We start from the raw sequence: 14037 nt of genomic DNA on the forward strand, positions 1-14037 counted from the left end.
GGAAAGAGGGTGGAGGGAGGGTTAGGGGCGGGACAGAAGGTGATTGAACGTTCTTTTGACCAATCAGCTGCGGGATACTTGGCCAATGATGAAAGGAGCTCGGAACAAAAAGGAGGGCCCGCCTCCCGGCCATGAAAACCAGGCAGAGGTGTGGTAGGCAGCGAAGCCACGCCTCCTCGGCTCGGCCACGCCCTTCATTCTTGCACAGCCTCACCCCAGGGAGCAAAGCCGATTGGCTGGCGACAGCTCCGAAGGCGGGGCCGCGCCCGTCACAGTGGGAATTAGCTAGCGGTGTGGCGGTGGGGGCGAGCGGGAGGGAGGGGGGGCAGCCCGCTGGCAAAGGCCAGCGATTCCCCGGGCAGCCTTCCCCAGAAAAGTCATCTCGCGAACCTTTAAGATCCCCGCCTCCCAGAGCACCCGCGGGGACTAAGACGGCCCCCTCCTCTCTCTCCTTGCCAAAGTCCCATTTGCTCTCACTGGGATGTACCAAGTGAGAAGGAGCGGGGGGAGCCAGTGGTGACCGGTCCGCCGGTCACCGGCTGCCGCCCGCTCGCTAGCAGTCTCCTAGCTAGACCGCAACCGAGTACCAAGCAGCCACCCCGTGCCCTCTGGCGCCATTCCAGAGCTGGCGCCACATCCCCCGGTGGGCGCGCTATGGCCGCGCCGCCTCCCGCGCCGGGCGGCGCCGTGGAACGTGCCGGCCGAGGTGAGTCCCCTCCCCGCGGCGCTCCGGCCAGCGCGTGCGTGCGCATGCGCGGAGCGGCGCGCGCGGTAGTTGGGTCGCAGGCAGCCCGGCCCCGGGAGCCCCCGCGTCCCCCCGAGCAGCGGGCCCCGAGCCGCGAGCCGCCGTGAGCTCTCGGATTCCCAGCGGCGCCGACGACCCCGGGGGCCTCGCCCGCAGCGGCCGAGCTCATGGCCGGCTGAGCGGGACGCCGCCGCCGCCCCAGCCACCGCCGCCGCCGCCGCCTCCTCCTCCTCAGCCGGCGGCGGCCCGGGCCCAGCAGCCATGGCCGAAGACTACTGGGACGGGCGCCTGCGGCGAACCGGAGGAGGAGAAGGAGGTCCCGCGGCCTCAGCGCGGGCCGCCGCCCCAGGCGCCTCCGCGCCGGCCCCGCGGCGCTGAGGTTGCTCGCGCGCCCCCGCCGGTGAGCGCGTCACCGAGACGGGGGGTGGGGGTGGGGGTGGGGGCTGCCCTTTCTTCCACGAAACCCACCCGGACCCCAGGCGGGGCCCGGGGGTCTGGGCTGCCCTGCCCGCACGGGCCTCCGCCCCGCGGCGAATCGCCCAGAATGCACCAGGGCAGGGGGTCATTCAGGGCCTCCCTGACCTTGGCCCCGCCCTGGGCCCGGTGTGGGAGCTGGGGGGTGGGAAGCTGCTGATGGGGAGGGGGGCGATCGAAGGACCAGAGGGCGCTGAAATGGGTGGCAGGGTGGTGAAGGAGCCAAGGTTGGCCAAGGGGGGGCCTGAGCCGTGGAGGGATCGCAGATGTGTCAGGTATGGGGTCCAGTGTGTGCGAGTGGGGGTGGAGGGACCCACACGTGGGTAATAGCGAGTGGAAGTCGGAGAAGTGCTGACACACAAATGGGGTACAAGGTGGGAGAGGGAGGAGGTGTGCCAATAGGACCGGGGTTCGAGGTCAGGATGGTGGGCTTACGATGGACTTGCCCATGAGGACTGCAGCGTGGGAGGTGCCCAAATGTGCTCCTGGAGGGCAGCCCAGTGGGAGGACTGGGGTGCTGAGCCTTGCTGAGGGGGCCATGGCCGCAGGGGGCATGTGGGTGAGGTAATGGAAGTCTGGGCCGCGTGGGGCCCTGTCTGTGCTGCTGGGGGCAGAGGGCGGGAGGCTGGGCCCGCGCCGTGGCTGGCAGTTGGGGTGCGGGGCGTGGAGCCCTGTAAGAGGCTCAGTGTGCTCGGGATCAGGATGGTGTGAGGTCGGCGTGTGCCCCTGGGGGCCAGGGTGCGCTCGGAGGAGGCGGGTGGCAGACGAAGTTGGAGAGACTGCTGATGTGGCTTTAGAGCCTCGGAGGCCCTCACTGTGTGCCAGTGCGGGGAGAGCCAGCTGCAGGCGAGCTGACCTATGCTAATGAGAGGCCGGCGCTGCGAAGACAGTGTGCTCTTGTGTCCATGAAGCCCGGGCCGGGCGGAGGCCCCCGAGCGCTAATGAGGGGGAGAGCTGAGCGTTTCCAGTGTCTGAGGAGGAGACTCGGGGCCGGGAAGGGATCCCGGTGGGACTCAGCCAGGCCAGAGCGGTGCAGGAGCTGAAGGAAGAGAAATGAGGAACAGGGCCATGTGAATGTCTCGGTGTGCTAGCGTGGATCGGAGCCATGGATGGCTGAAGTGTGTGCTGGGGGGGGGGGGGGGCGGTCGGGCTGAACGAAGACCTGTGTGCACTGATGAGGGTCAGGCTGTTATATAACAGAGTGTGTGCCCCTGAGATAGGCCCGAGGGCCCGAGGAGGGTTCAGGGTTGTAACAGCGTGTTCGCCCCTGGAGATAGGGCTGGGGAAAGGTTCAGGGAGAGAACACTGTGCTTGACCCTGGAGATAGGGCGGAGGAAGAGTTCATGGCGTGCCCGTGGGAGGCCCAGCGTGTTCTGATGGAGGTCAGGGTGAAGTGAAGGTCTAGCCTGTGCCGGTGGGAGGCGGCGGAGACAGGACAGGGGGAGGACCAGAACGTGCGGCGATGACAGTCACATCTGCGGAGGGGTCTGAGCTCGGACGCACACAGGTCAGGGGGCTGCGAGGCTCGCTTTGTGATCACAGGATGTAGGGCAGAGTGGAAATCCGGTGCACGCCAATGTGGGTCAGCCGCCCAGGGTCCCAGGTGCGTGTAATGGGGGTCAGAGTCAGAGGGGGAGCAGTGAGTTAACGGGTGAGGGCTGAGGAGCAGCTAGCAGGCAGCTGGGCCTGGGAGGGACCCAAGAATGTGGTAGGAGTGAACTTGGAAGGTTCTGGGCTCCGCTGGGGCTTTGTGAGCTGGCGGCCGTTGGAGATAAAGGGTAATTGCAGGTGCTGATAGCAGTTAAGACGCAGGGGGCCTTCTCAGAGGTCCAGTGTGTGCTGAGAGGAGGAGGACATGGAGGGCCCGGTGTGTGCTCATGGGAGTCCGGGCAGGATGCGGATGGTGCGATCCTATGGGACTCAGTAGTGTGTGACGGCTGTGTCCCCAGTGGTTCGGTGTAGTGTGAGGAGGTAAGTAGTGGGTATTCTGAGAGGATTCAAGTTCATATGTTCAGGTGTCTCTGCCCACAGGGTCCCACCCAGGGGGTGCTGCACGATACAAAGCTTTTGTACCCCATCTTCCCAAACTCCCCCTAAAACTGAGCCCTGGCACCTGCCCAGCCCTTGGAGTTTCCAGTTAGAGGTCATGGACCCATAGCTCCTCCAGCTCCCTCCTCAGTGTCCATCCCCCCTACTTCTAATCCTCCCCCACCCCGCCCGCTCCTCCATCCCCCGCCACAGCAGACCAGCGGCCTGGGGTCTGTGCCATGCAGACACAGGACAGTCTTCGGAGCTGCCTCCGTCTCAGGTCCAGGGTTGAGCCTCCTGGGCCAGGGTTTTGTTGGTGTCCTGGGTTCTCTGATGGAGCTCATCCTCTTCATGGCGGTCTTTCTACCAGGCTAGCCCCCCTGCCCCTCCTGAGGGAGGTGGAGGCAGGCAGGCAGAGGCAGGGAGTGGGGACCGCTGGAGCAATACCTGATTTCAAGGTAACAGATGACCCACTTCTCTCGGGTCCAAGCCCAGCCTCACCCTCGCCCTCCTATGTAGCTTCACTTCCCTTGGGCCCACGGCCATCGTGGGCCCGGCTGTGCGTCCAGATGGTTCCTGGGCCAGGTCTTTCCCCCTCCTGGCTGGCCCAGAGCCCAGGTGGAAGCAGAAGGAGGCCAACCTAAGCCTTTTGGTGGCCCTGTTCCCTCCAGCAGCCCCATCTAGGTACGTAGGTCATCCTCCTGCCGATGCCGCCTTGTCTGGGGTTCGTGAGCAGCAGGGACTCCTCAGCCCCCTGATGTCATTCATTCCTGCCATGAGCACTCTGTGAGCATCTGCTCTGTCAGTCACCCTTCCAGGTCCTCAGGATATAGCTGTGGCCTAAGCAGACAGAAGTTACTCTGGCGGTGAGGAGACAGACAGTAAAGCAAACTGATAAGTAGATGGTGTCATTTCTGAGGTGGTGATGAATTCTGGGGGGTCATTGACAAGGTGAAGGGAGCTCAGGATGGTTGAGATTTTAAATAGGCTCAGAGGTCAGGGTTCGATCCCCAGTTAGGGGGCGTGCAGGAGACAGCCAGTCAGTGATTCTCTCATTGATGTTTCTCTCCCACTCCTTTCCTCTCTGAAATAAAAAAAATATTTTTTTAATTAAAAAATAAATAGGGCTATTTGTTGAGGATTACCCATGGGAAAGGTAATATTTGAGCAGTGGCCTGAAGGGAGTGAGGGAGTGAACTGTCTTAGAAATCTGGGGGAAGGGTATTTCCGGTACCGGGAACAGCCAGTGCAAAGGTTCTGAGGCGAGGCTGCTGGGTGTGGCTGCAGAACAGCAGCCACAGTGACTGGGGCCAGGTGAGGCCAGAGGTAATAGGGGTGAAGGGGTCAGACCATATGGGCCACGTGGAGGACTGGACCATTTATCGGGGGGGATAAGGGAGAGGTGGTACATTCTCAAGTTCAGGGGAATGTGGCCTGGCTTCTAAAACCTGGGTGAGACCCTGTGAATCCCAACCTGATTGAACCTTCCCAGCAGCCATCGGTAGCTTGGACTCATTGAGATCCCCCTTGTGGTTGGGTCTGAACCGGGCCCTCCTCCCCCTACACTCCTCACTTGGGTTGGTCAATGGCATAGCCTACTAGTCACCATGACAATGGTTGCTAGGGGAGGTTAGAGGTCCTTGTAGCCATACAGAGCAGTCTGCCTTAACAGTTGGGAGTGATGTTGGATTGGTGCCGGCGGAAAATGCCATTCTACGGGCGTGCCCAGGGTTATGTCAGTTGTTCTGAGGTCCTGGGTGATTCCCCCTCCCCACCCACGGCTAGGTTCATCACTGCCGCTGCACCCAAGGATACCTGCTGCTCCCACAGCGGGGCTGCCCCCATAGAAACCAACATCCCATCGGTTGGACCCTTGCCCTCAGACAGCCACCCAAGACTCGATGCTCAGGTGGGCTACTTAGGAGCAGGGCCGCCAGGGGCTGGCCGTCCAGGCCAGGTCTCCAGAAATCCTGAGTGTTCCAGGACTCCTCGGTGGTTGGGTGGGCACTGACAGAAGTTCATGTCAGTGTGCCCCGCTAGGCTGTCATGGGCTTTAGGGGGCCCATGGTCAGGCAGATGCTAACATGGATCCCATTCCCATCTATGCCCCGCCCCCCACCCCCCCCCAGGTCGCCATGGATCGGATGAAGAAGATCAAACGGCAGCTGTCGATGACACTCCGAGGGGGCCGAAGTGTAGACAAGACCAACAGTGCCCCTGAACAGATCGGCCTGGACGAGAGTGGCGGTGGAGGTAGCAGTGACCTTGGCGAGGCCCCCACCCGCGCTGCCCCAGGGGAACCTTGCTCCGGGCGGGGACTGCTCAGCTCTGCGCCAGGTGGGTCTACTGCCCACCTCCTTCCCCTAGACTGGTGCCCGGTGCTGCTTTCCGGCCAAACTCCTCGTAGACCTGCGTTCTTTTAATTTCCATTTCTCCACTTTTCCCCTTCCCTGCCATCCTCTCTGTCTGTGCCCCTTTTGTTGGCTTGCTGCCCAGGCCTTGCCCCAGCTCCCCGAAGCCTCCTTTCACGCTTCTACACTCTGCCAGTACCCTCAGGCCCCCTGGCACCGGCCTGCCCTGGGTCTTTGGCTGCCTCTGCCAAAGGCTAGCCACAGTCTCAGCTCGCCCCTGGAACCTGGTGTTCCACACTAGGTGACTGTTCCCCTGCCCCGTTCACCCTTCCTGTCCTGTCTGAGCCTCCGTAGGCCTTGCCACCCTCTCCCTAAGGGACCTGGGCTACTCGGGGGGCCATACACACACCTGTGTGATGAGCGAATATTGTTGGGAGCAGGGTGTCCCGGGGCTCCTGATTCCACCTGGCCTGCCCTCCCCCTGTTCCTCCACCAGAGATTGTGCACGAGGACTTGAAGATGGGGTCTGACTTGAAGATGGGGTCCGATGGGGAAAGCGACCAGGCTTCAGCCACATCCTCAGATGAGGTGCAGTCACCAGTGAGGGTGCGCATGCGCAACCATCCTCCTCGCAAGATCTCCACTGAGGTGCTTAACCCTCCTGTCGGGGGTGGGGGGCTGGGAAAGAGGGTTGGACCTGAATGGTGGAGCTCATGCTCCTGTTCCTCCCCTCTCTCTCCTGCTAGGACATCAACAAGCGCCTCTCACTCCCAGCGGACATCCGGCTGCCCGAGGGCTACCTTGAGAAGCTGACCCTCAATAGCCCCATCTTTGACAAGCCCCTCAGCCGCCGCCTCCGCCGTGTCAGCTTGGTGAGGATCTGCAATTCCTGTCCTCTTCCTCTTCCCCTACCTGCTCTCCCCCTATACCCTTCCCTGAGCCTGTTTCAACCTATGTCCTTCACTCCGCAGTCTGAGATTGGTTTTGGGAAACTGGAGACCTACATAAAGCTGGACAAGCTGGGAGAGGTGAGGGACAGCCAGGAGGCCCATGATGGGGGTGCGGATCAGTGGGAACTTCCTGTGGCCTCCAGCTCCTCTCCTCTAACTGCTCCTCTCTCCCCAGGGCACCTATGCCACCGTTTACAAAGGCAAAAGCAAGCTCACAGACAACCTCGTGGCACTCAAGGAGATCAGACTGGAGCACGAAGAGGGCGCGCCCTGCACCGCCATCCGAGAAGGTACCGCCATCCGGGAAGATCTGCCCCATAATGAGCCTGGGCGTTCGCATACTCCCCCTCTGAAACTCGGGGCTTCATCAGAAAGTGCCCATCACATCCAGGGAGGAATCAAGATAACCAGGAATCCGGTCCTGTTTGGAAAAGAATTGGAAAGCAAGGTTTTTGCTTTGGTTCCGAGGACACCCCTGATGCAGTAGCCAGTCAGAACATCACGTGCCATGATTCGAATTGCATCAAAATTGAACGTGCAAACTGTTTCATATGAAGCTACAGGCCTGAGGGTTGGAGCAAGGCCCGGTTTCAGAACCCACCCATGGGTTTAGGAAATGCAGTGTCGCATAATCCTGGGGCTTCAGTCCCATGTTCTTGTTCCCTACTCTTCTCTCTGAGCCTGAGTTGCCACATCTGGAACATGGGGACATACCTTCTGGCATTGGGGGGGGGGGGGGAGGGTAGAGCTGGTGGCTGCGAGCCACCACTCCAAACTGCACAGGGAAAGCAGGAAGCCCTGGGCTCGTCCCTGCCTAGTCCTTGTCATTACCCTGAGGGCAGGGCCCTGACTCCTCCCGTCCCACCCGTGTCTCCCGCAGTGTCCCTGCTTAAGGACCTCAAACATGCCAACATCGTCACGCTCCATGACATTATCCACACGGAGAAGTCCCTCACCCTTGTCTTCGAGTACCTGGTAAGGTGGGGGGCAGGGAGCCCCGGGGGGCAGGGGGGTGATGGCCAGACAGGATGTGACCCTCTTTCCTGTACTCTATCTTCTCTCTGGAGGACAAGGACCTGAAGCAGTACCTGGATGACTGTGGGAACATCATCAACATGCACAACGTGAAAGTGGGTGTGGGGCAGGAGGCAGGGCCCCGGCCACTCACCCCGTCCAGCCCGCACACCTCCCAGAAAGGGCGTCCCCGTTGGCTTCCTCGCTGGGAGCCGCTGCAGGGCACTGGGGCCCTGTCCTCTTTTGTGAGACGAGGCTCTGGGCCCAGCGTCTGTGTCTGGGAGGGGGAGCAGTGCCTGTCGGGAGTCGGGGTGCTGGCTACTCTGTGACCTCTGCCTGCCTTTCCTGGGTCCCCAGCTGTTCCTGTTCCAGCTGCTCCGCGGCCTGGCCTACTGCCACCGGCAGAAGGTGCTACACCGAGACCTCAAGCCCCAGAACTTACTCATCAACGAGAGAGGAGAGCTCAAACTGGCTGATTTTGGTACCCTCGGCCTGCCCTGCCCAGAGATCCCCCAGCCTTCCTCTCCCAGCCTCCCCCTTCCCCAGTACCCCCTCCTCTCAGTCCCCAGCCTTCCTCTCCCAGCCTCCCCCTTCCCCATGATCCCCTCTTCTCAGTCCCCCAGCCTCACTCTCCCAGCCCCCCCCCTTCCCCAGTACCCCCTCCTCTCAGTCCCCAGCCTTCCTCTCCCAGTCCCCCCCTTCCCCAGTACCCCCTCCTCTCAGTCCCCAGCCTTCCTCTCCCAGCACCCCCCTTCCCCAGTACCCCCTCCTCTCAGTCCCCAGCCTTCCTCTCCCAGCACCCCCCTTCCCCAGTACCCCCTCCTCTCAGTCCCCAGCCTTCCTCTCCCAGTCCCCCCCTTCCCCATGACCCCCTCCTCTCAGTCCCCGGCCTGCTCAGGACCACCTCCATCCCAGCCGCCCCTTCTCGCCACCTCCCAGGTCTGGCCCGGGCCAAGTCAATTCCAACGAAGACCTACTCCAACGAGGTGGTGACCCTGTGGTACCGGCCCCCCGACATCCTGCTCGGGTCCACAGACTACTCCACCCAGATTGACATGTGGTGAGGACACGTGGCGGCGAAGGGGTGGCTCGGTCACAGTGGCCAACCAGTCAGCCGCCTCCCCATTGATTCCCTGTGCCCTCCCTGCCAGGGGCGTGGGCTGCATATTCTACGAGATGGCCACAGGCCGCCCCCTCTTCCCAGGCTCCACCGTGGAGGAGCAGCTGCACTTCATCTTCCGCATCTTGGGTGAGGAGAGGGAGCCCTCCGAGGGGGACAGGCGGGAGGGAGGCCCTCTGGTGCTTAGGGTGGTGCCTCTTCCCTTCAGGAACTCCAACCGAGGAGACCTGGCCGGGCATCCAATCCAATGAAGAGTTCAAGACACACAACTACCCCAAGTACCGTGCCGAGGCCCTTCTGAGCCATGCGCCACGGTGAGGCTGGTGCGGGGGGTTTGGGTGTGTGTGAGGGCCAGAGTGCCCAAACTCCATTTAAAGCAGGTGCCCTTGTCCTTGTGGTAGACTTGATAGCGATGGGGCTGATCTCCTCACCAAGCTGCTGCAGGTGAGACCACTTCCTGAGTCAGCCTGGGGGCGGGGCCGTGGGGAAACGGGGGGCTCCGGGGGGGGAGGAAGAGCGGCTTACTCTGTGAAAGTGTCAACACACCCCCCCCCCCCCCCCCCAGTTTGAAGGTCGCAATCGGATCTCTGCAGACGATGCCATGAAACACCCATTCTTCCTCAGTCTGGGGGAGCGAATCCACAAACTTCCTGACAGTGAGTGGAGCGGGGGCGGGGGGTGGGGAGGGGCTGTGGGAAACAGGACTGCTGGAGACCGCCGAGCGGGTGGGGTAGGACTCCGCTACGCCACCTCTAAAGGGCACACACTTGTTCACGTGTGTGTTTTTAGAGTAAACATTTCCTTGTAAAGTATGTACTGAGAAATGCACAGGTCATAAGTATGCAGCACAGTGAGTTTTCACAACACACACGTGACACAGGCATACGGCCAGAAAACAGGATGTGCGAATCTCCCCCAACGCGCCCCAGGTTCCTGCAGCCCCTCCCCAAGGGCTACCCCTAGATGGATTCTAACAGCTTCGATACATTTCCCCTGTCCTTGTACCCTGCAGAAATGGAAGCATACAGGGTGTTCTCTTCACATCTGACTTTTTAAAACTTTTTAATATGGGCGTTTTTAACTAGATATGTTCATGTATTAGACCAAATACTAATATGAGTCAGTCCCCAAGTTCTCCATCAGCTCATCAGCTCGTGAATCTGGCCTAACCTCTATTCCCTCTGATTATCTTGAATCAAATCCCAGACATATTATTCACCTATGAATGATTGCAGCATGTATCAAATCTTTTTTTAAACATAGTGTCATTGCACCTAAAAAAAACTTGGCCCACTCTGTATATCTCCCCATTGGACTGATCCAAATCAAATCAACCATTCCGTCACCTAGAGTTAAGTGATAATTACAGTACCATTATTACACTTGAAAAATTAATAGTAAGAAATTAATAATGCTTTCTTGGTGCCATGTCATAGTTCATATTCCATTTTTCCTAATTGTAGCTAGATTTTGGGCGGGATTATTCCACAGATGGAAGTCAAGCCTCTCAGAGAAAAGGCAGCTTTTTCTAATTCCCCCAGTGGGGCCTCAGGGGAGGTGGCTCTGGGTGACCCCAGGGTCATTTCCTGCTTCTGTCTCCACTCCCCCCACAGCTACTTCCATATTTGCACTAAAGGAGATCCAGCTACAAAAGGAGGCCAACCTTCGCTCTTCGTCGATGCCTGACTCAGGTAGGTGTGGCCCTCGCCCTCTTCCCCGCCCCATCCATCCACCTGCTTGTTCACCGACAGCCATCCGCTCTGCTTCCGCCCGCAGGCAGGCCAGCTTTCCGTGTGGTGGACACCGAGTTCTAAGCCACAGACCCAGGCCCCAGCAGGCAGCAGCTGGAGGGATGCCACACCCCTCCCAGGGCAGCCCCAACTGCACCCTCCCTGCTTGCTGCCTGCCCACCTGCCTGGTCATGCTCGCCTGCCCACGTGTCCCCTGCTACCTGTCCAAACATCCATTGGCCTGTCTGCTGGGTGCTAACAAAGCTTTCATCGCTCCTTCACCTGGTCTGTCTGTCTCTCTCTCTGTCTCAGTAGTAGCCGGCGGACAGCATGGCCGCGCCAGCCTCCCGCACTGAGGCCAGGCCTGTAGCCCTCCCATCATACCCTCCCCCAGGACCACTACCCCATGGCCAGCGAGGGGTCCGGCCAGCGCAGGCTCGGGATCTCAGCTCAGATAAGACGTGGCAATGCCTTGGGTCTGAGGTGCCCCCTGCCTGCTTTCCTGCCCGCCCCACCTGCCTCATGTCGTGTGGGCCTTTTTTGTTTCTTTCATTGTTTTTTTTAATTATTTTAAATGAGGTTTTCATTTTTTAAATGCAATATCTCTGTACAGACTGGCTGGGCCCACCCCCGTGGCCCTCCCAAAGTATTTTGTGCAATGAAGCCCTGCTCCCAGCCTTCCCAAGGCAGGGACACAGCCCCTGTCAGAACCCTGACCACCCCCAGAGCCTGGGGTTGGCTAAGGGCAAGCATGCCTCGACTACTCGCCTTCCTACACACATACACACACGCACACACACACGCACACGCCCTCCCCGCCTGCCATCCCAGGCTGCAGGAGTACCTGAGGACTACTGGACACTCTGGGAGATGGACAAGTGGGGGCCCCAGTCTTTCCCTCCTGCAGTTCCACAGTTGGGGCCTCCTTCCGTCTCAGGGTCTCCCCAGCCTAGCCCTCTCGCCCCCATCCCACTCGGTGCTGTTGAGTAGGGGCCCTGCCAGGAACTGACCAGCTCAGCGAGGAGCCATATGTGTCTGTGTGCACAGGCAGGGACTGGCATGCGGGAGGGGGCGGGTGATGCCCGGTGTTAACCCCTAAACCCTGGGGAGGGGGAGGCAGGGCAGGGTCAGTCTCTGGGGTCAGTCCCAGATGGGTGGTTACCTCCCCTTCCTCCACTCTAAACCCTGGGGCCTTCAAATGGGGTGGGAGGGCAGGGTGGGGGCCCTCCTAGTGGGGTTTGGGAGGTTGGGTTCCTGAATGCACCATAATCGCTGTATGAAACATTAAAAAGTCTGAAGTGAAAAATGTGATTGCAAATCCCTGTAGAGGCGAAGGTGGACTTGCCCACGGTGAGTACTAGGACTTGGGCGAGTGCGTACCTGGTGCCCGCTGCCTAGGAGAGCACTGGGAGCGGGTCAGGGACACGCCATGGCTATAAAACGGGCATCTGAGGGGTTGCACACGCAACAGGGGAACTCTGAACGGAAGCAGGTCAGGCAGGCTGAACAGGATGGGCTGAGAGGAGTTAAGTTTACCCAAGAATATGAGGAAGCCAGACAGGGTGGGTACAGGAAGGTGCAGAGGCTGTTTGAAAGACATCTGGAAGGCCCAATAAAACCAGGAGGCGGAGAGGCCCATATGAACATCATGTGTGTGACCCGGACACCATGAGGCAAGCCAGTTGGAGAGATTTTTAGACCACTGAGGAGGTAGAGGAATTTTAAAACACTTGGATTAAAAATTGGGAGTGGGGTCATCAATACCATGTTTCCCCAAAAATAAGATCCTCCGAAAATAAGCGCGTGGAAAGATAAGATATCCCCTGAAAATAAGACCTAGCGCATGAAAGATAAGACATCCCCTGAAAGTAAGACCTAGCGCAACTTTGGGAGAAAAAATTATAAGACACTGTCTTATTTTCGGGGAAGCAGGGTAGCTCTGGGAGTTTGGATTATTGGTATCTGGGAAGTAATGGGAACCCTGGTGAGGCATGGGTGACATGATCCTGAAAGGAAGCACATCCTGGAACTTGCCCTAGTCCAGGCTTAGCTCCTGTCCCACCATTTGTCAGCACCTGGGTGATGCCTCAGCCTGCAGCCTTATGGCTCCACAATGGCTGCCGGCCCCCAAAGACGGGAAAGCGGGCAGAGAAAACCGCTCCCTCCCTGCCTGTTTTCCTTGTAACAGGTCTGTAACTTCCACAGATTCTGTGCCACCCCTTGGCTAGGATAAAATACGGCAGCAAAGGAAAATGAGGATCTTGGAAGGGGGCAGGGGTGGGATTGCCAGGCCAAACTCAGAGTTCACAACTGTGGGAAGCAGTAGGGTCATTGTTGTGGGCAGAGGTGGGCCTCTGGAAGGCAGAGAGCCCCCGCCCGGGTCTGGGGAGGGAGGCCTCTTGGACAAGCACCCAGGTAAAGGGAGGGGGAGTCTGCAGAGGGGCAATGAAAGCCAATTCAGAGACGAGATGCAGCTGGGCTTGAAGGGCAGTGTGCCAAGTGCCAAACTAAAGGACACTGGAGACCACCCCAGCTGAAAGGGCTGCTCCCTTCTCAGTTTGCACAACAGTTGTGACCCCCCCCCCCCTCACTTGTGCCAGGTGTGGGCGGAGGGCTAGAATCCCAGTAATAAAGATAACCCCTGAGGTTATCAGAGGTTAATGGGACATAAAAACTTAGGAGATTGTGCCTTTGGGAGGGGGTGCAGAGAAGAGGGTACTCTGGGCACACCAGGGACCTGTGTGCATGAGTGTAGAGCTGTGGACAGGCACGCTGTGTTACTGCCTGTGGGGATGGGTGGTGAAGTGAAGGAAGTCACTGGGACAGACCCAGAACCACGAGCCTGATTGGGGGAGTTTGATCACTGGGGGACAGCCATAGAAAGGTAGATGCAGGGCGCCAGAGGGACCCACATACACCTGAAACGAACAAAATACTGTGAGCTGTAATTGGAAGGTGGGAGTTACCACCACCACGTAGGGCCAAGAGTCCTGGCAGAGGAAGGGATGGCACAGCCCAGTGCAGTGGTTCTGAACTGGAGAGAAGCCTGCCCTGCCCCCAGGGCACGTTTGGCAAGGTCTGGAGACACTTGGTGTCCCAGCTGGGGAGTGCGACCGGTATTTATAGCGGCTAGGGGCCAGGGAGGCAGGAAAACATCCTGCAATGCTCTCCGCAACGGAGAAAGGCCACCAGTGCCTAGGCTGAGAAGGCCTAGACTACTGCAGCGGCTGTCAAACTTGGTCTTGGGATCCTTTTATAAAAAGCTAACAGCCAGAAAGCTTCTTTTCGTTCTTATGTCACGTAGCCTCACATGCAAGAGAGAATGACAGGGAACCGTTTTGACTGTGAACTCCCCGAGGGTCTTCTGAACCCTGGAAGGCCCAATTTGCGAGGCATTCCTGGTCCCAGGCCTGCCCCGCCAGGTGATGCTATCTGCTGCCTAAATACCTGCAATAAAGCAAGACCGTTATCAGTTATTGCTGTAACTACTACAGATACACAGGGCCTGGGGCTGACCTGCCTTCCACATATTTGTCTAGACTCTAGAGACTAGTTCCGGCGGGGAAGTGGCTCGCAGGCCTCGGTGGCGCTCTGGGGGTGGTGACTTTTGTGTTGGGTTTGGAGG

At 59.4% G+C, this 14037-nt stretch overlaps 1 protein-coding gene across 11 annotated transcripts; it reads left to right on the forward strand.

Moving 5' to 3' along the window:
- The first annotated feature begins 316 nt into the window (after positions 1-316).
- Positions 317-11718, forward strand: CDK16 (cyclin dependent kinase 16). 11 transcript variants are annotated; one of them, XM_084870599.1, is made up of 16 exons: positions 317-706; positions 5377-5584; positions 6095-6246; positions 6345-6470; positions 6570-6626; positions 6724-6838; positions 7429-7523; positions 7616-7678; positions 7920-8043; positions 8502-8622; positions 8714-8811; positions 8891-8996; positions 9084-9126; positions 9248-9338; positions 10296-10373; positions 10459-10693. In XM_084870599.1, the coding sequence occupies exons 2-16, from the start codon at positions 5383-5385 to the stop codon at positions 10494-10496; spliced, it is 1509 nt and encodes a 502-aa protein (XP_084726725.1). In that variant the 5' UTR covers positions 317-706; positions 5377-5382; the 3' UTR covers positions 10497-10693. The 11 variants fall into 11 exon arrangements, with proteins under 11 accessions (XP_084726725.1, XP_084726718.1, XP_084726720.1 ...); XM_084870592.1 differs by lacking the exon at positions 10459-10693 and adding an exon at positions 10725-11718 and having other exon boundaries at positions 686-706; positions 9063-9126; XM_084870594.1 differs by lacking the exon at positions 317-706 and adding an exon at positions 742-1145 and having other exon boundaries at positions 9063-9126.
- Positions 11719-14037: the final 2319 nt, after the last annotated feature.

The sequence above is a fragment of the Pipistrellus hanaki genome (assembly GCF_964339955.1).
Source record: "Pipistrellus hanaki genome assembly, chromosome: X".
Lineage (NCBI taxonomy): Eukaryota > Metazoa > Chordata > Mammalia > Chiroptera > Vespertilionidae > Pipistrellus > Pipistrellus hanaki.

Excerpts from the sequence above, each read along its gene's own strand:
- CDK16 (XM_084870592.1), top strand. The coding sequence starts at position 5,383 with ATGGATCGGATGAAGAAGATCAAACGGCAGCTGTCGATGACACTCCGA. Across the intron at positions 6,471-6,569 it reads GCCTCCGCCGTGTCAGCTTG|TCTGAGATTGGTTTTGGGAA; the intron begins GTGAGGATCTGC and ends TTCACTCCGCAG. Across the intron at positions 6,627-6,723 it reads AGCTGGACAAGCTGGGAGAG|GGCACCTATGCCACCGTTTA; the intron begins GTGAGGGACAGC and ends CTCTCTCCCCAG.